General features: G+C 43.1%; 1 protein-coding gene and 1 long non-coding RNA gene across 2 annotated transcripts; one reads left to right on the top strand and one right to left on the bottom strand.

Moving 5' to 3' along the window:
• The first annotated feature begins 4214 nt into the window (after positions 1–4214).
• FABP5 (fatty acid binding protein 5) lies at positions 4215–9026 on the top strand. Its single transcript, XM_086336410.1, has 4 exons — positions 4215–4360; positions 7463–7635; positions 7995–8096; positions 8778–9026. Exons 1-4 carry the CDS (start codon positions 4282–4284, stop codon positions 8829–8831), a joined length of 408 nt encoding a protein of 135 aa, XP_086192536.1. The 5' UTR covers positions 4215–4281; the 3' UTR covers positions 8832–9026.
• A 3254-nt stretch (positions 9027–12280) lies between these two features.
• On the bottom strand, positions 12281–23462 carry LOC147359288 (uncharacterized). Its single transcript, XR_015140684.1, has 2 exons — positions 23285–23462; positions 12281–12893 (listed from the first exon to the last, which is right to left on the bottom strand). It is a non-coding gene; the product is annotated as an uncharacterized LOC147359288 (long non-coding RNA).
• Between the last annotated feature and the right edge of the window lie 1071 nt (positions 23463–24533).

Genomic DNA, 24533 nt, shown 5'->3' with positions numbered 1-24533 from the left:
CACTTCTTCCCTGTGTGTGCTAAGTTGTTTCAGTCGTGTTGTACTCTGTGTGACACTATGGACTGGAGCCCACCAGGAAACTCTGTTTATGGGATTCTCCAGGTAAGAATACTGGAAAGGGTTGTCATGCCCTCCTCCAGGAGATCTTCCTGACCCAGGGACTGAACCCATGTCTCTTATGTCTCCTGCATTGGCAGGTGGGTTCTTTACCACTAGCGCCACCTGGGAAGCCCTGTATCCTAATGTAATTAATCTCAACCAAGTGATAATTCTCTTCCCTTTGTCCAATGAAGAGATACTCAACCACTGTAGACTGAAAAAAAAAAAATGCACAAACTAAAAGTTGAGAATTATATTTTACTTGGTGAACTTTCTAAGAACTTAAGCCAGGGATACAGCCTCTCAGCTCTGAGGGACTGCTCAGAAGAGATAAGGGAGAAGCCAGGATATATAGCTTTTGCTGAAAACAACAATAGAACAAACAAAAACCCTATGTAGTCAAATATCAAAAGATAACTGCTACACACAAAAATGGACATCTCACAATAATGATTTTAGTGTTTTTCTTTGTATGGGAAGATGCAAGAGTCTGGGCTCATTGAAATTATTTTTTGATATGCATCTTAACTACCTAGGGACAGGATGCTGTTTTTCCTCCATCCGGAATCTCTTCAGGGCGCACATCAGGACCACTGCTGTATCCTGTTGCTGGCTACAGCAACATCCCTTGTTTTCTGAAATGACAGGTGATGGTCTTTGTCCACAATTCCATAAAGTCATACTAGACTTTACTCAGATTTGTTTTCACAGCATTTTTTTGTTTTTACATTTATATTGGGTTCAAGCTAAGTAGCCTAGAACAGGACTTTAGTTTGAAGGTTAAAGAAATACTTAATGTTTTTCAGAGTTTGTAATCCATTACTGGGCTTCCTTGGTGACTCAGCAGTAAGGCTCAGAGGTTAAAGTGTCTGCCTGCAATGCGGGAGACCTGGGTTTGATCCATGGGTTGGGAAGTTCCCCTGGAGAAGGAAATGGCAACCCACTCCAGTATTCTTGCCTGGAGAATCCCATGGACAGAGGAGCCTGGTGGGCTACAGTCCATGGGGTAGCAAAGAGTTGGGCACAACTGAGCGACCTTACTTACTTACTTACTTACTGGGCTTCCTCGGTGACTCAGCAGTAAAGAGTTCGTCTGCAATGCAGGAGATCCAGGTTCGATCCCTGGGTTGGGAAGATGCCCTGGAGGAGGAAATGGCAACCCACCCCAGTATTCTTGCTGGGAAAATCCCATAGACAGAAGCCTGGAGGGCTATGGTCCATGGGGTTGCAAAGTCAGACATGACTGAAGCATCTGAGCACAAGGCACACAATCCATTACTAGGACTCTTAAGAAAGGAAGGGAATCTGAATTTAGGGGTTGAGGGACTTTAGAAATAACCTGACTTCAATCTCTCTCCATGTCTATAATACAGTTGAGAGGCATCAGAGAACAAGGGATTAAATGCATTGCTCAGAGTAGCAGAGCCATCACCATGCCCTTTGGCTCTGTCCCATGGGAGACACTAACAGGTATTTTGATCTGTATCTTTGTTTTGTCGATGTGTTTTAACCACAAAAGGATTATTTCCATTTGTTGACCGAAAAAAATGCACAAGCTAAAAGCTGAACGTGTGTGCGCTCAGTGGCTCAGTCGTGTCCGACTCTCTGAGATCCCATAGACTATAGGCAAAGCTGAGAAGTATGTTTTATTCGGTGGAATTCCTGAGGACTTAAGCCTGGAAGATGACCTCTCAGATAGCTCTGAGGATTTGTTGCAAAGAGGTAAGGGAATAGCCAGGATATATAGGAGCTTTTGCAACTAAAACCAGATAGTCAGAACATCAAAAGATTAGTGCTAAAGAAAACCAGGTATCTCCACTTAATGATTTCAGTGCTTTGCTTTCTTATGTATGGGAAGAGGCAAGAATCTGCTCATACTTGGGCAGTCTCTCCGTCTGACTCTTTGTGACCCCATGCACTGTACCCTGCCAGGCTCCTATGTCCATGGGATTTCCCATGCAAGAATACTGGAGTGGGTTGCCATTTCCTCCTCCAGGGGATCTTCCCGCCCTAAGGACTGCATGCACAACTCCTTCATGGGCACACGGATTCTTTAGCACTGAGGCACCAGGAGAGCTGCAAGAATCTGGGCTCACTGAGATCACTCCTTTGATGTGCATCTTACCTATCTAGGGGCAGGATCCTGCTTTTCTCCAACCCGGAATCCCCTCAGGGTGCAGAGTTAGGGCAGTGCTTCGGCTGAGGCCTGCAACATCCTTTGCTTACTGACTTGGCAAGCCACATTTTTTCATCCACACACTCATCACATCAAAAGTGTGTTTAAAAGTTAAATTTTGGATAATGCTTCTGGTATAAAAATGATTTCTTGTACCTAAGTATTTAGTATCAAGGTGTCGTTTTCCTTTTGACATTTCTATCGAGTGGTTGATTATGATAATCTAAAAACTAGTATTCCAGTACTGAGTCCTGGTTATTATCATATTCAATACAAAAATGGAAAAACATGTTGACCTAGCACATTAAGAAGGCAAATCCAAGCACACAGGGGCTGCTTCTCTGGGAGGTAGGGGCAGTGGGCCATGCCAAGTGTCCAGAAGCCAGCACTTGGTCTGCTGGGCAAATGATGTGCTCAGCTGCCCTCAGAACTGGAACATTTTCTGGGAGCAGTTGAGCCTCAAGTATGGGACATGCCAGCCCTTAGTGGCACAACTATGTGACCTGAGTCACTCAGTATTAAAATGGTGCCACTGGGGAAACTGGGGTAACCCTAGGATTAGGATAAGAATACATTGCAGGTGAGTAAAGGTCCTGAGGCATTCCTCAGGACATTTCCTGAGGAGATTTCCTCAGGAAAAGACAAGCTCAGATTTCAGTTTGTTAGGGAAGGAGCAAGAAGAACTAGTGTCTTGGAATAATTCAGGGGACTGTATGTAGCCTCTACTCTTAATCCCATGAAGAGGAGGGTGAGCTTGAGGCAGCCAGGTGTGGTTCTATTTCACAAAGTCTAGAATGGGAGGAACCTGGACACGAATTCTGGTTCTTCCACCCTGCAAACTTTCCCTGCCTCATTTCTCTTTCAGAAAATTGCGATAATATCCTTGAGTAAAAATGCAGTGGGCATCAGCATTAACAGATATAAAGGGGCCAGGAAGTACAGCACGTAGCAAGAAGGCATTCAATAAATGGAGCTTATCGCCACCAAGGTGGCTACCCTCTCTGTGTGGCAATTTCCACATCTCACTCCAACTCACTCCCACAGCAACCCAGGAGCACAAAGAGCCTGTGACAGGCACACTTTGAAAAGTAGAACGTTCTACTTACAAGTAAATACAGGGTAGTATTAAGATTAAAGGAGAAGAGGAGAACCACTGGAGTCTAAAGACTTGGGAGCCTGAGGAGAAATTGTTCAGGGCTCCGCTCAGCTGAAAATATAAATAATAAAACATACTTGAATGAGAACATTTAATAGCAATGGCAGTCACTTTAACTGATAACCTTCTACAGAGTCTAAGTTTGGAAACCGAACTGCCTGGGACATCTCCCTGCACCCAGGACCTTCTGATAAGATAGCCTAACTCAACTCAGGTTAGATGCCCTCCGAGGCCCTAGCTGGGCCGTGAGTGGCCTGAGGGTGGGAACAGGTTATTGCAGGAGGGTGTTTCCCCCCCACCCTCGCCCCAGCAGTGATTAAAGAGGCGAAGAAGTTTATCGATCAGTCAATTAAACTACTGATCAATTCCTGGGATCATCAATTCATGGGAACCGAACGAAGGCTAATCGATACTTTGAGGGTGTCACGAATGGGAAGAGGGGCTGCGGCTTGGCCTGGGATCAACGGGCCCGAGAGAGCCGGGGCGGGTCCGCCCGTAGCCCCTCCGGCTTCCTGGGCGTGCGGAGGCGCGGGAAGGGCAGGGGCTGGCGTCCGTGGTGGCATGGGGCGCGTCGAACTAGGACTAGTCCCAGCTCGCAGGAACAGCCCGCGGAGCCCCAGCGGCCGCGGCAGGTGGAGCAGTTTAGCTCTTTTGGACCCCAGGAGCCAGGCCCAGGGGCGCCGGGGGCGGGGCGGGCAGGCGAGGCGCGCTTCTCATTGGCCGCCGGGCACCGCCCGCGCAAGCGCTCCGTCTTTATAAAGCCGCGCGCGTGGCCCGCCAACCGCACGCCTGATTCCCGGCGCCCTATCCTCCGCAGCGCACCTGTCACGCCTGTCCGCTCGGACCCACCATGGCCACCGTTCAGCAGCTGGTAGGAAGATGGCGCTTAGTGGAGAGCAAAGGATTTGACGAATACATGAAGGAAGTAGGTAAGGTTCCCCGCCATGCGGCACTGCAACGTGGCACGTGTGTGGGGCTGTCTATCCGTAGGCCCACTTCGGCATACTAGGCTGAAAGGCTGGGCGTGCGTGGCCGCCCACCCCCGAGCCTGTTATCCTCCACCTCCGACCCTCATCGCAGGCGAGCATCGGAGAGCGCCTCGCGCCCGCCCCGGATTCCCCGGACCGTCGGCCTCGATCAGTCCCTCTCTCTGCTGCTTTCCCCGGGCCCACGCGACCCCTGCTTTCCTGCCCTTTAGCGCGCTCACCCCCTCCCACCCCAAGCTTCTTTTCTTTCGCCCCCTGCAGGCGGCCCTCTTAACTTTCCCGAATTTTCTTGCCCCACCACTCGTCCGCTTTTCTGCCATTGCCCTCCCTCGCATTCGCCCGGTCGTGGCCGCACCTACTTGCCCTGACCCACCTTGCCGCATCTTTTGTTCCCAGGTGGCGCGCAGGGTCCCCTCCCTCTTCTACACCCGGACTCGGTTTCCAGCCGAAATCCGGGCTACCGCTTCAGCTTCCATTCCGCTCTCGGTTGCATCACCCCCACCCCTAGAGCCCCCGCCCGCCTTCGCCGTGTGCGTCGGGCCATTTTGGGTTGGCCGGGCTCCCCCGGTGGAGCATCAGGGCATCTTCCTCTCCACGCCCCGGAGCGGGGCTCAGAGGAGTGGCGCTGGCGACAGTGACCTGTTGGCACTGCTTGACTCGGCGCTGCGGTGGCCAGGTGGCGTGTGGGAGGAGCGCGGTGAGGTCGACTGTACCCGGGGTGGCAGTGTCCTGCAACCTTCTGCATCTAGAGGGTGGAGGGCAGAGAGGCTTAGCCGGGAAACCGCAGTCAGAAACTACCGGTCTTTCAGCTGCTTTCCAACTGCATCCAAGATGGGCGTGGCCTTGCCCAAGACACTTGATTTTTTTTTTTTTTTAAATTTTTGCAGCGTTGTGTTGATTTCTGCCACACAGCAAGGGGAACCAGCCATGATTATGCATGTATCCGCTCCCTTCCAAGCCTCCCTCCCTTCCCCCCACCCCATTCCTCCAGGTCATCGCAGAGCACCTGACTGGGCTCCCAGTTCTACACAACAACTTCTCGCCAGTTATCCGTCTTACAGCTGATAGTGTGTGTGTGTTGATGCTACCTTCTGCATTCCTCCCTCTCTCTCCTCCCTCACTGTGTCAATAAGTCCATTCTCTATATCTGCAGTTCTATTTCTTCCCTGCAGATAGGTTCATCAGTATCATTTTTCTAGATTCCATATATATGCCTTAATACCTAGCAACTCCACTACTGGGTATATGCCCTGAGAAAACCAAAATTGTAAAACATGCATGTACCCCAATGTTCATACCATCACTCTTGAGGATAGTTCTAGTGACCTAGATGACCTAGATGAACCTAGAGCCTGTTCTACAGAGTGAAGCACTTCTTAAAAGCCTTCCAAGGGAGGATTTGTCTCTGTAGGGAAATTCAAGTTCTCTTGCTCAAAATGGTGTTGGATTTTCTGTTGTCTTTTTCGTAAGCCAGTGATAATGATAAAGAGTGCTGATTGTGACATTGGGTAGATTGGCAAAGATGAACCTTTGTCACAGGCCCCTAGGAAGTGAAGCATAGCAAAAATCCTGTCTGACACAACTGCTGTTTTAGAAGCTAGCCTCCCGCAGATAGTAACTTTCTGTTACCAAATGCTAAGTGAGTGAAGAAGTCATTACAAAGACCTAGACCCCGAAGTACCCTGAAGTACTTTAAAAACACACCTTCTAGCCGATGGCTGGTTAAGTCTGGCTCTGGTGAATCTTAAGTGTGTTTATGATCCTGTGAATAAAACAAGGCAATATTTTTTTTTTTCCCCTCCCCTCTATACCTTGATCAAAGTGACTCTGGACAAAAAGCAACTAACTGCACTCACAAAGGAGAAATACGTATGTGTGTGTTCACCTGAGTGAGAACCACAGTAGGCGGTCTCTCTGCCCATTGAAACCAAACATGTTTATCAGATGGCTTGTTTCCAGAGTTCTGGAGTCAGGAAGGTTGTCAAGGTACAGTTCATTAGAGAGCAGTCAAGGTGTGGAAAGAGCAGAGCCCTTTCTTTATTTGTCCAAAGTGAGAAAATAATGACTCAACTAATGAAACAAAGCACCAGTGCCTAGCTGGTGAAAGAGAAGGCTCCGTGGGGACATGTCAAGCTGGGCTGACATCATCAAGTTGGTTACTCTGCTTAGGCTGTAGTTGCCACATCCATGAAACTGAGATTTGGCCTAGAACCAAGTTTCCTACTAAATGTTAATATTAGGGGGAAATACATAGATTATAAAATAAATGTATTAATAGAGTAATCTGAGTTACAGAGTTCTGAAATACTCTTTCTGAGGGTAAGATTTTTCCTGTTTGTTAGCATCATGTTTGTGCGGTTAACTCTTAAACTGCAATTTGAATATCTCAGGATTGATACTGATTTTGTGTAGTCTACTAATTAAATATTTATCAGGGACCTGTGTGCTAGACTGTGTGCTCGACTGCTGTGTCATATAATACAGTGGTTGGCATAACTGAGGAAATTATAGAAGTCAGGGTATCTTCCTTAAGTTTCTGAGGGCCAACAAGCACGGTGTCTTAAAGCTGAGAATTTAGAGCCAGGCTGCCTACGTTGTTGGTTCTCAGCACCTCCCTGCTTAGCTGGATGAGCTTGAGTAAGTTACATCAAAGCCTCACTTACTCATCTGTCAGATGGAGACTATCTACCTCTCACAAGGTCCTTGCCAGGCTTCCATGAATAGTATAGTATACTGTCAAGTACTAGCACTTAGTAAGTGCTGGATATGTGTATGTTCACAGTTATTGATGACTGCTGCTGTTAAGTCGCTTCAGTCCTGTCCGACTCTGTGCGACCCCATAGACAGCAGCCCACCAGGCTCCCCCGTCCCTGGGATTCTCCAGGCAAGAGTACTGGAGTGGGTTGCCATTGCCTTCCCTTCCCCATTGATGACTGAATAGTTGAAAATATGCACAGCGTGGTGATTGCAATTGAATTACTGCTTTTATTATGTAAACAGGAAATTTGGTCTTCCAGGTATCTAACATGGTATAACTTTCTACAGGAGTGGGGATGGCTCTGCGAAAAGTGGGTGCGATGGCCAAACCAGACTGTATCATCACTTCTGATGGCAAAAACCTCAGCATAAAGACTGAGAGCACTTTGAAAACAACACAGTTTTCCTGTAAACTGGGAGAGAAGTTTGAAGAGACCACAGCTGATGGCAGAAAGACTCAGGTTAATTATAATTTATAATATCACAGAAGCTTGCAGAAGGATTAACTCTATTAATAACATTCTTACTGCTTCCAGGCCACAACTTAATGAAAAAGTCTCAAGTTGTTTTATGAATTGAGTTTTGACAAATTAATGAAAACACCGATTTAACAACTTAATCTGTTTTGTAAAAATAGTTTTAAGGGACATCTAGATTAAAAAGCACAAACTACATTATGAATGAAATTAGTATGGGTTAATGAGGTGAAGCAGACTCAGAAAGGAAAAGATAAAAAAATGTTGATTAAGGAGGTTATAAGTCACAGAAACTCTTTTTCATTGTGCCCTGGAAGATTAAAAAGGATACTTTATTTTGGCAGACTGTCTGCAACTTTACAGATGGCGCATTGGTTCAACATCAGGAATGGGATGGAAAGGAAAGCACAATAACAAGAAAACTGGAAGATGGGAAATTAGTGGTGGTAAGTGACATCATATGTCTTATATGAATTCATAGTTCACATAAGTGTTCTAGATCACTGATCATGAACAGGAGAACTAGGTTGGAGGAAAAAAAAAGTGCCAGATAACAAGATAAATACAAGAATACTTAATAACTAAAGAAAGCCCTTTGTGGAGCTAGAGAAGATGATATAGCAGGAGCTGGGTCTAGTCCGTGTTCTGCTGCTCCGTTTACAGTGCAGACACACCTCAGAGATACTGTAGGTTCGATTCCAGACCACTACAAGAAGTGGAACATTGCGGTAAAGGGAGTCACACAGAGACAGGAAGTGAGCAAATGCTGTTGGAAAAAATGGCTCCATAGACTTACTCAGTGCAGGGTTGCCACAAACCTTCAGTTTGTGAAAAATGACTATATAATCTTGAGCATACATTTTTCTGTTTCTTTAAAATGAGGAATAGTATTTGCTAAAACTAAATGAATAGATATTGCCAATCAGTAGTTTTCAGTAAAGCGTATACACCTCATAAATAAATAACAGGCTCTAGCTTTTCAAACCCAGGAATCCTAAAGTGCATTTTCTCCATCTGTGAAGCAGATTTCAATGTTTTGTAGGATTGTGATCCTAGCATTCAACTACCACCATTACTCTGTGATGTAAGACTAACGTGCCTCTTTTTAATGACATTCTGTCTCCTAGGTATGCGTCATGAACAATGTTACCTGTACTCGGGTCTATGAAAAAGTAGAGTAAAAATTCCCTCATCATTTTGCACAGAAATTAGCTGCGAGGATGAACAAGCTCAGTTCAATGAGCAAATCTCCATACTGCTGGGTTTTTTTTTTTCATTATTGTGTTCAATTATCTTTATCACAAACAAACTATTTCAAAGTGTTGGTTTAATTAGGGTCATCTCTTTGGTTAGTAAATAAATCTGTTTGTGCTACACCAGTGTTGCATGCTTTTTTAAACTTTAGAGGAATTTAGTGGTGAGTTTTAACATTTACAAATGGACTAAATGGGATAGCCTTGAAGATACCATATTGAGATTATATTTACTAATTTATATATAGAACTACTTTTGTGGCCAATAAGCTACCAATCATTAATCTTGTTTTGAACTTTGTATCAACTTAAGAATCTTAAATTTGTGGCAGAGACTGTTCTTATTGAAAAACAGCTACATAAACTTTATAATTTAAATATAAGAATAAAGATTAAATCACCATCATTGGCTAGTAATCATACTTTCAATAGTGTGTTTATAACTACTGCTCAGGAATTCTGTAGCCAGAAATTCGTTTAATAAACTTTCTGAGGACCTACCAGGTGCCAGACTGTCTTCCAGAGGTTGAGTTATATCTGAACACAGGGACAAATCATTGCACTTACTGTGACAAACGCTCAGCTTTGAGAGCATGCAATTTTCTCTTGTTTTATTAACAGAAGTAATTAAAAAAGCAATTCAACTCTGAAATACTTGTGTGTATATATAAAGAATAACTAGAATTCTAGTGACTTCTGTCCTGTTTCTCAACCCAAATAGCAAATATCAACAGTTCACATTTGGAAAGTTTCTGTAGGCACTGGGCTAAAACTATGTACGTGATCCTCATGGCAATCCTTGGGGAGCTAGTACCATTATTTCTTCCGCAAGTAAGAACACAGGTTTTTGACTAGCTAACTTGTTCAAGGACACAGGAAGTTGTGGAGTTGGAATGAGAACCTACAACTCGTTGAGCCCACTCACAACTGATCATTCTACAACTCTGGCATGTCTCAGCTTATATGAAGATCCTGAGTTAAATTTCGTAAATGTAATACTTGAGACTTTTATGAAACCACCCTCTATACATTGAAATGTTAACTTGTAAGAATCTTAATTACTGAACGTTAGTAGTCAATGAAAGAGTTGGATTCATTGACGCTGTAGCCCTGTGCTGTAGCCCCACGTGGCTGCTGAGCACCGGGTAAGTAAAATACACATAAAATTTAAAGAACTTGATACCAAAAAAATGAAAATGCCTCTGATTTTTATATTGATTATATATGGAAATAACATTTTTGGATATAGTTGGTTACTTAAATATTGTATATTAATAAAATTAATTTTACCTGTTTCTTGCTTTTTTTAATGTGGCTGGGGAACATTTAAACTTTGCATGTGCTGAAAAAAAACTTGGAGTTTTGTTTTTTTTTTGATCCGTATTTTTGGATGGACAGTGCTGCTCTAGACTTCCTTTTCTATTTGAATTTATATCTTGCTTAGTTAAGTCTCTATATTGGACTTCCTCTTTCATCCCCTTTTTCCACTTCTAATAATAGTGTACATTTATATGACTTTCTGAGCCAAACGCTGAGCCAAGTACTATAAAGAGTTCCATAATTCTCAGAACTACCCTAGATGATGTATGTTAATAATTGTTTTCTGCATTATTTAGACAAGAAAATGAAGTCTCAGGATCTGGAAAATGATCCCAAGCCATACAGCAAGTTGAAGTCAGAACAGATTGTACACGAGTTTATCTGACTAAGACCAGCACCATGTTCTAATGTCTATATTGCTTCACTTTATGGAATGTGGAGTATTGCTAAAGGGAGGGCAGACTCACGCTTTTCCCATGGAGAAGCTGTTGACATTTTGTATGAGAGAACTTGTCTTCATTGTGCTGGACTGTGACAAGTCAGTGTCCTAAGATCGTTGCCACAAAATGCCCATGACACCCATTAGTCTATCCCAAATATCCTATACATTTTCAGATGTCTTCTAAGGGTATCCTACCATACCTAGTTGAGAACCACTGGGTGGAACAAGAACAAATATAGTTCAACTTCCTATTATCTGGTGTCAATCAAGCCCTTCTTTCTGCCATGTTGTTCAGTTGCTCAGTTGTGTCTGACTGTTTGCAACCCCGTGGACTAGAGACCACCAGGTTCCTCTGTCCATGGGATTTCCTAGGCAAGAAAACTGGAGTGGGTTGCCATTTCCTTCTCCATACTCAGCACTTAAAATATGGCAAATGCAACTGAGGAATTGAATTTAAAAATTTAACTTTCATTAATTAATATGTAAATGTTAATGCCAATATATAATCAGTAACTGCTGATTCGGACAGCACAGAATGCTAACCTCATGTTTTCCAAAATCAAATGTCTTATTTTGATTCCAAACCTACTCTTACGGTATCCTCCATTTCAATCCAATTCTTTGGCTAAATGCTTTAGAGTCATCTTTAATTCCTATCTTTCTCTCCCACATCATACCTGATCCATTAGCAAAGTATTTCAGCTTTACTTTCATATTATATGTAGAATTTGAGTACTTTTCACCTCTTCCACAGCTCTGGTTCAAACTCCACAGCTCTGATTCAAATGCCACTGTTATCTCTCCCCTGATCTCCTTATTTGCATTTTTATTCTTCCAGAGCTATCATTTTAAAATGCATGTTTAACTATGTCACTCCTCTGGTGAGAACCCTCCACTGGCTACTCATTTCATTCAGAAGAGAAGCCAGAGTATTTGCAGAGGTCTTATTTGATCTTGCCCATGTCTCCCAAGTTCCCAGCATCTCCGCTCCTCTTAGTTTCTTTTCCTACTAACTCTTCTTGCAAATATTCCCTTCCAGTAGGTCATCCTTGTCACAGGTGTATTCCTGCCTCGGGGCCTTTGCGCCTGTGGTTGCCACTGCCTGTTGCAATCTACCCTTTGGAATCTGCAGCCCAGGCTTTCTCAACTTTTCTTAACTTCCTTTAAGCCTCTTCACAAGTGTCACCCTAGCAGTGAGTCATCCCTAGACCACGCTGTGTGTGTTTGTTACCACTCCTCCCCCATACTCTGTATTCCCCTATGCTGCCTTTGCCCTTATCACTACCCTTACTTACCAAGTAAGTATATGTTTACTTGGGTTTTGACTTAAAAAAGTTTTTTGTTGTTGTTGCCATCTGTTACTCTCACAGAAAAGTAAGCTCTGTGAAGAAGTGGGCTTTGTTTTTTTTTATCATATTCTCTATCACTCACTTAGGAGACAACCCAGCACATAGAAGATGCTCAATAAATATCTGTTAAGTGAATAAATTCATTAGTAAATCAATGGCTTTTCTGTGACTATTTAACATTTTAGTATTTATGACCCTTTATGATTTTACTTCCATTTGCATTTTAAAACCATATTTATTACCTTTGTACAAATCTTTCAACTTAATCAGGTCTTTTACTCAACATTTAAAATTTATTTTACTACAGCTGAGCATTCTGCCAACAGGCAATGTCTGTCAAACAGAATGTGACCTGAGTTATTTGTGGAATGGAGTGCAGACAAGGTATAATTTATCACACATGAGATGGTTTAACATAAATCAAACTCTCACTAAGGGAAAATGTACAACCAAGAGATGACTTAACTTTTGGATTATGTCCCTGAGCACGGCAAGGGCACTGACTGTTCTCTTCAAGCAGAATATAAACGCCTAAGGCTGCAGAAGGACCTGCAATGCAGGAGACCCCGGTTCAATCCCTGGGTTGGGAAGATCCCCTGGAGAAGGGCATGGCAATCTACTCCAGTACTCTTGCCTGGAAAATCCCATGGACAGAGGAGCCTGGTGGTCTGCAGTCCATGGGGTTGCTACCAGTCGGACACAACTGAGTGACTTCACTTTCACTTTCATGCATTGGAAAAGGAAATGGCAACCCACTCCAGTGTTCTTGCTTGGAGAATCCCAGGGACAGGGGAGCCTGGTGGGCTGCCGTCTATGGGGCTGCACAGAGTTGGACACGACTGAAGCGACTTAGCAGCAGCAGCAGCAGCAGCAGAGCGACTAAGAAAAGCACAAGGATGCAAAGTTATGACATATCATGCCTGTGAGGTCTTTGTAGACAATATGTAGCTTTGCTTTATGCTAGTATAATGATTTTGCTTTGATTGCTGACATCAGTTTCTTGAGTCTTAATCTTTTCAAATGTTTTCTCAAAATTCTGGTATTTGAAATTGTGCCAGACCATACAAAGGCTGAGACCCATGTTTTTAGCACCTAGATTTTAGTGTTGCCAGCTCACCTGAGGCTATTAGCTCAACTTTTAGTGTTTATTAATTAATAATTATTGATGTTGTATTTTAAATTACTTACAAGTTTATGAGAATAATTATAACTTTTCCCTGGGTTTCATGTACTCACTATTCTCTCTTTTCTTGCTGCCCTCTTAGAATCCACTGCTGTTTGGTGGGTCACATGTGATGTGGGTTAGTGGGAAGAACTAATGAAGATGGTGAACTGGTTTAAAAAGTTGAGTGAGACATGTTGTGAAATACTGTGAAGGCAGGATGGAATGACGAGTGACTGGTCCTGCAGTAACTGGAAAGTCTTATGACATCTAGTCTGTCATGCTCTGTCATCAGATTATACATGAACATTTACTTAAGAACAAGTCCATCTCCTCCTCCCAAACCGCACACTTTGAAAATGTATGAACGGGAAATAATACTTTTTACAGAGCACTTTTAAAAAGTGCTGGTGATACATGATAGGGGAATGAGAGAGAGCAGGGCCAGAGTCCTTTTCATGGGATGACATTCTAGTGAGAAAAGATGGAACACCCATGATAAAACTAAATGGCATGGAGTGATAGATGCAACAAGAGAAAAAATGAAATCAAGTAGTAAACACTCTATCTGGGATGGCCAGGAGACCTCTTAAAGGAGGTATTGTTTGAACCCAGATATGACTCATGAGCAGAAGGCGATCAAGTAACATCTGGGGGTGTAGTGTTCTGGGCTGCTGCTGTTGCTACTGCTGCTAAGTCGCTTCAGTCGTGTCCAACTCTGTGTGACCCCATGGACTGCAGCCTACCAAGCTCCTCTGTCCATGGGATTTTCCAGGCAAGAGTACTGGAGTGGGGTGCCATTGCAGGTGTGAGCAATTCCTAAAGCCCTTTGTAGAGACAAAAAGACACAATGACAGATGCTGATGGACAGAGAAGTAACGAGGGACATCAGAAACAAAGATGCAGTCCGAGATCTGAGGAGAACACAGGGTCTGTAGGACCTGGGATTTGCCTTTGTCTGGGTCAAGGGAAACCCTGGAGGGTCTCAAGTAGGAAATGCCAGAGCACACAAAAAATGTCATAGTTTTACTGTTGGTAATGGAAAACTTGATATTTGTAAATTCTTCTTACTAAAAACAGCTGGAAATACTGCACAAAATATACATATATTTAAGTTTCTTTAACATGACAAAGAGCTGGTAAAATACTGAGAAATTACTTGGGAACACAACGACGTAAGTTCAGCTAATAGGAGTGGTTTTGTCCGGAAGCATTTATTTGTGAATCCAGGAGTGTCTGAGACGCTGAGCTGTAGTTTTGGTAACAAAGGGAACAATTAATCTTTGTCTGATGGTAGACGAGCTGACTTCATCTTCTGTTGTCTTAGAAAAAAGAGATTGCTAATGGTTGAAAATTTAGTAACAAGGATGTTCATCAAAGTGCTGTTTATACTAGCAGAGAATTGGAAAGCACATAATTTTCTAGAAATGGGGGATTGGTTAAATAATCATGATATGTCCATACTATAACATACTAACAAGCATTAAAAAGAATAAGATGAAGAAGAGCTTGGAAGAAGCCTCACATTGCTCTCTAAGGTGAAAAAATATCCTGACTATAAAATATTATGTTTGGGAGTTTGGGATTGACATGTACAAACTACTATATTTAAGATAGAAAACCAACAAGGACCTACCATGTAACCTGCTGCTGCTGCTAAGTCGCTTCAGTCGTGTCCGACTCTGTGCGACCCCATGGATGGCAGCCTACCAGGCTCCTCTGTCCATGGGATTTTCCAGGCAAGAGTACTGGAGTGGGGTGCCATTGCCTTCTCCTATGTAACCTGCTAGATACTGTGTAATAAACTAAGTGGGAAAGAATTTGAAAAAGAATAGATACATGTATATGTAAAACTGAATCACTTTGCTGTACACCTGAAACTAACACAATTTTATAAATCAACTATGGTCTAATATAAAGTAAAAGTTAAAAAAATTATGTACATGTTGTCCCATTTGTGTAACAATATGTGCATATATGTAGGAAAATGCAGAAAAATGTTAACAGTGGTTATCTCTTGGGATTGGGGTGCTTAATTTCTTATATCTGTAATAAAAATGAAAATAATGCAAATTGATCTATATATTTAATGATAAATAGCATATTAGAAATACTCCAGAAAAGTACAAAGAAGAAAATAAATACACCTGGAAATATTTACCCTTCAGATAGTCCCTATAGCACTTGGGCTTTCCTGGTGGCTCAGATGGTAAAGAATCTCCCTGCAATCCTGGAGACCTGGGTTCAATCCCTGGGTTGGGAAGATCGGTGAAGAAGGGAATGGCTACCCATACCAGTATTCTTGCCTGGAGAATTCCATGGACAGAGGAGACTGATGGGTTACAGTCCATGGGGTCTCAAAGAGTTGGACTTGTCTGAGCGACTATGAGCCATTGGCCATAGCACTTAGCTTTCCTTATAATATAGGTTAGGAATTGCCAGGCTGCAAACAAAACTGACCTCACAAAGTTCTAGAGTTGTAGCATGTGATTAAAGGAAACTTCTATACTACAAAATATTTTGCCACCAAGATGCAATTTAACTATTGATATTTTAGCAAAGAACACATTTTTTCCTTTACACAGTTAAAGATTTAGAGTGAGGGAAGTGTTCATTCTAAAGTCAACCTCATTGACAAGATTATTAATGATGTGTGGTTTTATTCTTTCTCGTTTGCTGGGCTTTACACAAGACCCTGATGTTGGCTTGGGCACAATTCCGAGGGCCTCCATTCTTCGTTTCTTCTCTGTAGTAGGTACTGCTCTGTTGTGTGAAAGCTATGGGGTATGCCACCAAGGCCCTGGTTTCTGGTTTAGTTTGTTTCTTGCTTGCTTACTTTGTTGGTTTATTGATTCTCCAACCAGATCATTAGTAAAAGAAATACAAAAGAGAAAAATCCCAGGATGTAGTTCAATTTCAGAACAGTAGCAATGACGATAGTGCTCACACAGAAGTTCAGAAAAGTTACATGTAAGAGAATAAAGACTTCTTTCATAAATGAAACAATTGGTTTGACAATGATTTTCAGCAAATTGCATAACCAAATATAGAAATGAAGGTTGCTGACTCAGGCACTTGCCCTAACCACTAAATTCAGCTTCCTCTCTTTGCTGCACAGAGCAGGAGCACATGAAGAAATAAAAAAATCCAACTCTTTCTGGAGCAAGCAGACTTTTGGAAAATGGCCAGTTCTGGAGGCTGACCTGTATGATGCATCATCTTACGAGATGCGAACCACACCCAGAAACCTTGGAGAAACCGTCATGACACAGATGAGATAATTTCAGAATCTTCTGATTTTCATGTTGAAATGATTAACATGTCAGAAGGTTCTGATGAGGACCTCAGTTCTTTACTCTGGAAATAGGTGATAATTCTAGGATCCCAGAAAACTTAAATCAGTTTCAGTTCTGTTTAGGTGGTTGATGGGAAAATGGTGTTGTTTCAAGTCCATATACCAAGGGCATAAACACACATATCAAAATAAGAAGGCACTAGATCAGAATGAGGCAACACAATGTTAATGAAGGCAATATGTCCAGGAGATAATTTCATTACAATGTCATCAGAGTATTCACCGAGTAGAGAATTACATATTTTCTATCATATCTCTTATTTTATCTACATAGATTTGTATACCTGAAGTCATTATTTTTGTACCTCAGAGAAGTACTTCTTTTATACCAAGAACAAATTCATCTATATGTTAGCTCTACCTTATTGTATCAGCTTTGCTTAACTAGCAGATGAGGTCTTTGAGTCCCATTCCAGTGTCAGCATTTCTGAATGGACTAACTGTCTGATTGATTCATTTATTCAATTCAGCAAATGTGAGCCCCTGCATTGAGCCCCTACAATGTGCCAGGTATTGTGCTAAGAGCTGGACATATAAAAACGAATAAAGGTAAAAAGTCCTTGAGTTAGTGAAGTTTAGTGTCTGGAGGGAGAGATAGACAATAAATAAAAACTAATGTGAAAATTGGGCTTCCCAGATGGCATAGTGGTAAAGAATCCACCTGCCAACACAGGAGATGCAAGAGATGTAGGTTCGGTCCCTGGGTTAGGAAGATCCCCTGGATGAGGAAATGGCAACCAACTTCAGTATTCTTGCATGGATAATTGCATGGACAGAGGAGTCTTGCAGGCTATAGTCCATGGGGTCACAAAGAGTCAGATACAACTGAGCATGTTTGCTTTAAGATAATAATTATATATTGACATAATTGCTTTGAAGGACAAAACAGCATGCTTAATAGGGAATGACAGCAAGAACCAATAGCAATAGGGAAGGCCTCTCTGGGGAGGAGAAATTTAAGTCGAAACCAGAAGGAAGAAAAGGAGCCAGATAAGAAAGGAATGGGAAGAGCATTTCCTACAAAAGGAATAGCAAGTACAAACGGCAGGAGGTAAAGTCATAGTAAAAAGTAGACACTCCTATCCCAGTCCCTTGGGTCAGACATATTTCTGAACTCAGAACTTGTTTTGCATTTTAAAAAAGTGTTGTTGTTTAGTTGCTCAGTTGTGTCCATGTCTTTGCGACTGCTTGGACTGCAGCCACTAAGCCTCCCTGTCCTTCACAAGTTCCTGGAGCTGGCTCAAAGTCATGTCCATCGAGTTGGTGATGCCACCCGACCATCTCATCCTTTGTCGTTCCCTTCTCCTTCTGCCTTCAATCTTTCCCAGCATCAGGGTCTTTTCCAATGATTCAGCTCTTCATATCAGGTGGCCAAAGTATGGGAGCTTCAGCTTCAGCATCAGTTCTTCCAATGAATATTCAGGACTGATTTCCTTTAGGATGGACTGGTTTGATCACCTTGCAGTCCAAGGGACTCTCAAAGAGTCTTCTCCAACACCACAGCTTGAAAGCATCAATTCTTCGAGGCTTAGCCTTCTTTATGGTCCAATTCTCTCAACCATACATGACTACTGGAAAAGCCATCCTTTGATTAGATGGACCTTTGTCAGCAAAGTGTCTCTGCTTTTTAATATGTTTTTAACAGTTCTAACTGTTGCTTCTTGACTTGCTAGCATAGTCCATATATGATATCCATATATTAACCCATGTATTATATATTAATAACACTCCCAGAGACACCTGGGGACAGTATGGTTGTAATAAACCACATTAATATATCTGCAGTGGAACATGTAAATCGTCACATAGAATGGGATAAAGACTATATAATTTTTGACATGATCTTCTGTCCCTGATGGCTGAAGACGATAAAGAATCTGCCTGCAATGCAGGGGACTTGGGTTCAGTTGCTGGGTGGGGAAGATCCCCTGGAGGAGGGAATAGCTGCCCACTCCAGTATTCTTGCCTGGAGAATCCCATGGACAGAGGATCCTGGTGGGCTACGGTCCATGCAGTCACAAAAGAGTCAGACAGGATTTAGTGATTAAACAACAACAGTTGTACCAGCTATTAAAGCAATAACTTTGTAGGCATAATTTCATTTAGTCCTAAAAAATAAGGCAGATATGAATATTATTTCCTTTTTTACTGATCAAGAAACAGAGGTTAAGAGCAATCTGAAGGGGACACTGGATCTGTATCTGTAGAGCCAGGCATGCCTCGGGGTTTACACCCTGCTGTCCAGGGTGGGAAATGACCAGTGATGAAGGTGTGGGGTGAGAATGCTCAGGCCCCTTGCATCAGGGGAGGACAACACTCCAGAGGTGCCCAGTGGATCAGGTGCTGCTAGCTTTCTGCAGAACTGCTGCCATCACACCCTGTCTTGGTTCCCCTCTCTTACTGCTCCTGCTTCCCCTCCCCGTCCCCTTCCAGATCTCTCCTGACTTCCTTTAGCAAATTGACTGCTCAGAAAGTCTTGCCTCAGGGGCTTCTTCTGCTTCAAAACAGCCCTGCTGAGCCCTGGGGAATTCCTGACCCATGGAAACTGAGAGAGATAATGATTGTTGTTAGTGATTCTTGTTTGAACCATGATTTGGGGCACTTAGATGGGCATAATAGGGAGTCGGAATTGCCTGCAATGCTTCAGTGAGTGAATATACAGCGAGGATTTACTAGGTTTTCCTCAGCAGAATCTGTGACTCAATCTATCCACATCAGGCAGACACACACACCTCGCAGATACAGGGTTTCCCTTCTTGCTGTAGCTTTATCAGCTAACACCACTGTCTCAGGGACAACAACATCTGTCTAATCTGCTGAAACAGCATTACCTGAATCAAGGATCCCACTTTATGGTAAATGAAGTGTGACAAGGTGTGCATGACGTGGAATCCACGGGTCCTTCCATGAACCACCTCACTTGGAAAATTCTAGCCTGACAGGGCATGAAACAGTCCCCTGCAGGCAAAGCAAAGAGGAGGTGTTGTCCTTCAGGGTTTTTTTGCCTACTGCAGAGTGACAGCCATTGCATACCACTGGTGACCCAATAGGAGGAATATAGAGGTTCTGCAAACAGAAATAAGAGTGGCTTCCCTGGTGGCTCAGTTGGTAAAGAGTCTGCCCGCAGTGCAGAAGATCTGGGTTCGATCCCTGGATCAGGAAGATCTACTGGAGCAAGGAATGACTACCCACTCCAGTATTCTTGCCTGGAGAATCCCATGGACAGAGGAGCTTGGTGGGCTACAGTTCATGGCGTCATAAGAGTCGGACATGACTGAGCGACTGAACCTGCCTGCCTTGCTCACCATTATTCCCAGTAACCTACTTCTTGTTGTTCCTTTGTATCTATTTCTAACAGTTTCCCTTTCCCCCACCAGCTTTGGTGTACTTTCAGCAGTCACAGCATGGCTCTTCATGGGCTGACTGTCCTCCTCGGACTACTGGGGGCATGTTCCTTGCGAGTGAGGAGGCCTGGAGATGTCCTCCCTTCCCCAAAGGCTCAGGTGCGGGTGTAGGGAACAGAAATCTGGTTTCCTCCCTCTGAAGCCCAGCTTGCACTCAAACCACCCGTGCAGAACCAGGCTGAGGTCTCATCCTCTCCTTTCTTCTGCTTCAGAGGAATCTGACCTCATTCATTTTCCAGGGTCACCAACAAAATAAATGGTGGGTTCAGGACCCAGGACTGTCAGACTGAACAGGTAAAAATGCAAGGTACCCAGTTAGATTTGAATTTCAGATAAACGGCTTTTTTTTTTTTTAAGCTTAAGTATGTCCCATGCAATACTTGGGACATACTTATATTTAATTTTTAAACATGGTTTATCTAAATTTCAAATTTAACTGGGTGTCCTGCATTTTATTTGGCAACTGTATCCGAACACTAGCCAAAATCTAATTTCAGTACCTATATTAAGAAGAGATGGCAAGAATACAGAGAAGAACTGTACAAAAAAGATTTTCACGACCCAGAGAATCACGATGATGTGATCACTGACCTAGAGCCAGACATCCTGGAATGTGAAGTCAAGTGGGCCTTAGAAAGCATCACTACAAACAGAGCTAGTGGAGGTGATGGAATTCCAGTTGAGCTATTCCAAATCCTGGAAGATGACGCTGTGAAAGTGCTGCACTCAATATGCCAGCAAATTTGGAAAACTCACCAGTGGCCACAGGACTGGAAAAGGTCAGTTTTCATTCCAATCCCGAAGAAAGGCAATGCCAAAGAATGCTCAAAGTACAGCACAATTGCACTGATCTCACATGCTAGTAAAGTAATGCTCAAAATTCTCCAAGCCAGGCTTCAGCAATATGTGAACCGTGAACTTCCTGATGTTCAAGCTGGTTTTAGAAAAGGCAGAGGAACCAGAGATCAAATTGCCAACATCTGCTGGATCATCAAAAAAGCAAGAGAGTTCCAGAAAAACATCTATTTCTGCTTTATTGACTATGCCAAAGCCTTTGACTGTGTGGATCACAATAAACTGTGGAAAATTCTGAAAGAGATGGAAATACCAGACCACCTGACCTGACTCTTGAGAAATTTGTATGCAGGTCAGGAAGCAACAGTTAGAACTGGACATGGAACAACAGACTGGTTCCAAATAGGAAAAGGAGTATGTCAAGGCTGTATATTATCACCCTGCTTATTTAACTTATATGCAGAGTACATCATGAGAAACGCTGGACTGGAAGACACACAAGCTGGAATCAATATTGCCGGGAGAAATATCAATAACCTCAGATATGCAGATGACACCACCCTTATGGCAGAAAGTGAAGAGGAACTAAAAAGCCTCTTGATGAAAGTGAAAGTGGAGAGTGAAAAAGTTGGCTTAAAGCTCAACATTCAGAAAACAAAGATCATCGCATCCAGTCCCATCACTTCATGGGAAATAGACAGGGAAACAGTGGAAACAGTGTCAGACTTTATTTTTCTAGGCTCCAAAATCACTGCAGATGGTGACTGCAGCCATGAAATTAAAAGACGCTTACTCCTTGGAAGGAAAGTTATGACCAACCTAGATAGCATATTCAAAAGCAGAGACATTACTTTGCCAACAAAGGTTCGTCTAGTCAAGGCTATGGTTTTTCCTGTGGTCATGTATGGATGTGAGAGTTGGACTGTGAAGAAGGCTGAGAGCCGAAGAATTGATGCTTTTGAACTGTGGTGTTGGAGAAGACTCTTGAGAGTCCCTTGGACTGCAAGGAGATCTAACCAGTCCATTCTGAAGGAGATCAGCCCTGGGATTTCTTTGGAGGGAATAATGCTGAAGCTGAAACTCCAGTACTTTGGCCATCTCATGCGAAGAGTTGACTCATTGGAAAAGTCTCTGATGCTGGGAGGGATTGGGGGCAGGAGGAGAAGGGGACGACAGAGGATGAGATGGTTGGATGGCATCACTGACTCGATGGACGTGAGTCTGACTGAACTCTGGGAGTTGGTGATGGACAGGGAGGCCTAGCGTGCTGCGATTCATGGGGTCACAAAGAGTCGGCCACGACTGAGCGGCTGAATTGAACTGAACATGTTAGCAACAACAGTAATTTTAGTCATCTGACTCTTGTTGATTAGTGTTCAGTTAGCACAGGATTGAGGTCAGAAGGGACAAGAAAGAGAATAAAGTTTTGGATAGAGGGCATAATCATAAACTCAGCGGGGAACTCTGTTTAGGGGGACCTTGTTTTAATAGAGTAAACGATGTCTTTCTGCACCCTTGTTTCCCAGCCACTCAGGTCTCCCACTCAAAGCTACCATTCAGAGGCAGTCCTGGTAGCTTGTTTCTTATTTATCGTTTTAGATTTGTTCTCTGTAAATCCAGGCATAATTATACCTGGATGTCTGTACTTTTCTTAATTAGTTTAACAACTTCTCTTGGAGATAGGTCTTATTAGCCCATCTAGAATTGACTTGTTCTTTTAAATAATTGTTCATTTATTAAAAAAAATTTTTTTTAATGTGGACCATTTAAAAAAGTCTTTATTGAATTTGGTACTTAATGTCTCCTGGGAGTCAGTGCACTTTCTAAAAGGAATTACATGACAGTGGAATGCCTACTGCTCAAATCCACAAAAATAAGAGTGTTTGTTTGTTTTTTTTCTTAAAAAAACTGATTCTAGAATAAGCAGAAGGACCCATAAATCAGTAGCATTCCTTTCTAGAAAAGCTGCCTCAGAGAAAGAGGCTGGTAGGTTCCTGGAAGGTTGTCATGCTAATAGGTAACAGAAAGGAAGATTCATTACAGGGAAGGAAGACACAGGGTCCAGGTTGCTCAGGGTTGATACATATGCTGGGTTTGGAGGTTACATGAGATTGATAAGAGCACAAAGTCTAATGTATCATCAAACAGGGACTTTCTTGCTGGCTGCTAGAATGGTGGGGAGAATGGGAGAATGGCGTGGCATGCTTGAAGTTATTATAGACTGATATTCATTTGAGGCAACTTGTGGGATTAGAGATGTCCCTTGCCCTCAGTAGGTTTGCAAAATAATAGACTGACATGGAAGCAAAGATGCTACCTAAACAAACACAGAATTATGCCGGGGTCCAGCCCCGGCTGATCCAGGGTATTCGAAGGAGAGACGGCGTCGGCGAGGATCAGGAAACAACTGCTTAATTAAACGTTAATTAAGGATATAAAGAGTAATAGAATGAGGATAGCCCAGTGAGTAAATTCAGTGGAGAAAAGAGGCTGAGTAGCTTGGTTTACGCGGGAGACCAATAAAACTTCAAGACAAGAAGTTTGCACCACTTACGTAGGCCGCAGGCGTCCTTCCGTTCTCCCGAAGAAGAGGAGATGCTGAGCCCTCCCCGGTCGGATCTTAGAAGCCCAGGCATAATTAGTAAGCATGGCGGGTTCCGTACTCCAGATGGAGACTCAGCCAGGGTGAGAGAGAGAGCGACATGGGGAGACCAAGTTTCCGTGAACAAGGCTCACACTTTATTTTCCAAAGTAGTTTTTATACCTTAGGTTATGATTAGAGGATAATGGGGGAAGGGGTGGAGTCATGCAAGGACAGCAGTTCCTGATCCTAATCGAAGCCAGGCTTTCAAACTTATCATATGCAAAAGTTCAGGTGATTTACATCATCTTCTGGCCAGGAGGCCTGTTAACATTTTAAGAAACTTATATTTCTCTAAAGGTGATTATTCCAAAGTCAGGAGCCACCCTCCAAAAGCATTAGATAAAGTTGCATTCCTATAGGGCAAAGGTGTGGTGGGCTCAGTCAAGAAAATAATTAACTCAAGGGTCCAAGGTTGCAAACATTAAAGCTACTACTTACACCAATTATATTAATCAATACACTGCCAGGGACACAGCAGGTAAGGGATATGGAGACTTAGCAGCAAACATTGGCCCAACAAGTGAAAATCCCTTCACCAATACAATTTCTAATGAATCTTTTAACTGCTCAAAAGAATCTGTGTTTAGACAGTTTAGAACATCTCCTGCCTATCACAGTTGGGAGGCTCTGAACAATCACATGTGGCCAGAAAAACCTATTCAGGCAGGCTAGAGGATTTCCAAAGGAGTTTGTAGGTTGAAACACTGTCACACCCAGGAATTATTAACTGGAGCTGTAAGCTAACTCTTTTTTCAGAGAGAGGTAGTGGGGGACAGCCCCCCGTAAAGTCAGAGGTGTAGGTGAGAGCACAAAGCAGAAAGTAGGCAGACTCTGGTTTTGGGGGTAGATGCTCGAGAATTTCCAGGGGGACTCCTGAGGCTCGATCCCGCCTTTGTGTATGCCAAGCCTCCTTCCTCATGACCTTTGTCATGGGTGGAGCTCCTCACGCTGGCTCCCGGCAGTGATAGAATTCCAGTTGAGCTATTCCAGATCCTGAAAGATGATGCTGTGGAAAGTGCTGCAATCAATATGCAATATGCACTCAGTATGCAATATGCTGGCTCCCAGCAGAACTATTTTGAACAGAATCCATATGTGGTGGTTTAGTCACTCAGTCCTGTCCAATTCTTTGCAACCCCATGGACTGTAGCCTGCCAGG

The sequence above is a fragment of the Bos grunniens genome, chromosome 14 (assembly GCF_055505025.1).
Source record: "Bos grunniens cultivar Pamir isolate PY7600 chromosome 14, Bosgru_T2T1.0, whole genome shotgun sequence".
NCBI lineage: Eukaryota > Metazoa > Chordata > Mammalia > Artiodactyla > Bovidae > Bos > Bos grunniens.
Note: the sequence above shows the minus strand (reverse complement) of the source record. Positions and strands in the feature narration are given on the sequence as shown.

Bases quoted from the DNA above. Each gene is read 5' to 3' on its own strand.
- FABP5 (XM_086336410.1), top strand. From the start codon at position 4,282: ATGGCCACCGTTCAGCAGCTGGTAGGAAGATGGCGCTTAGTGGAGAGC. The intron at 4,361-7,462 runs GTAAGGTTCCCC...AACTTTCTACAG, and splicing joins CGAATACATGAAGGAAGTAG to GAGTGGGGATGGCTCTGCGA. The intron at 8,097-8,777 runs GTAAGTGACATC...TCTGTCTCCTAG, and splicing joins AAGATGGGAAATTAGTGGTG to GTATGCGTCATGAACAATGT.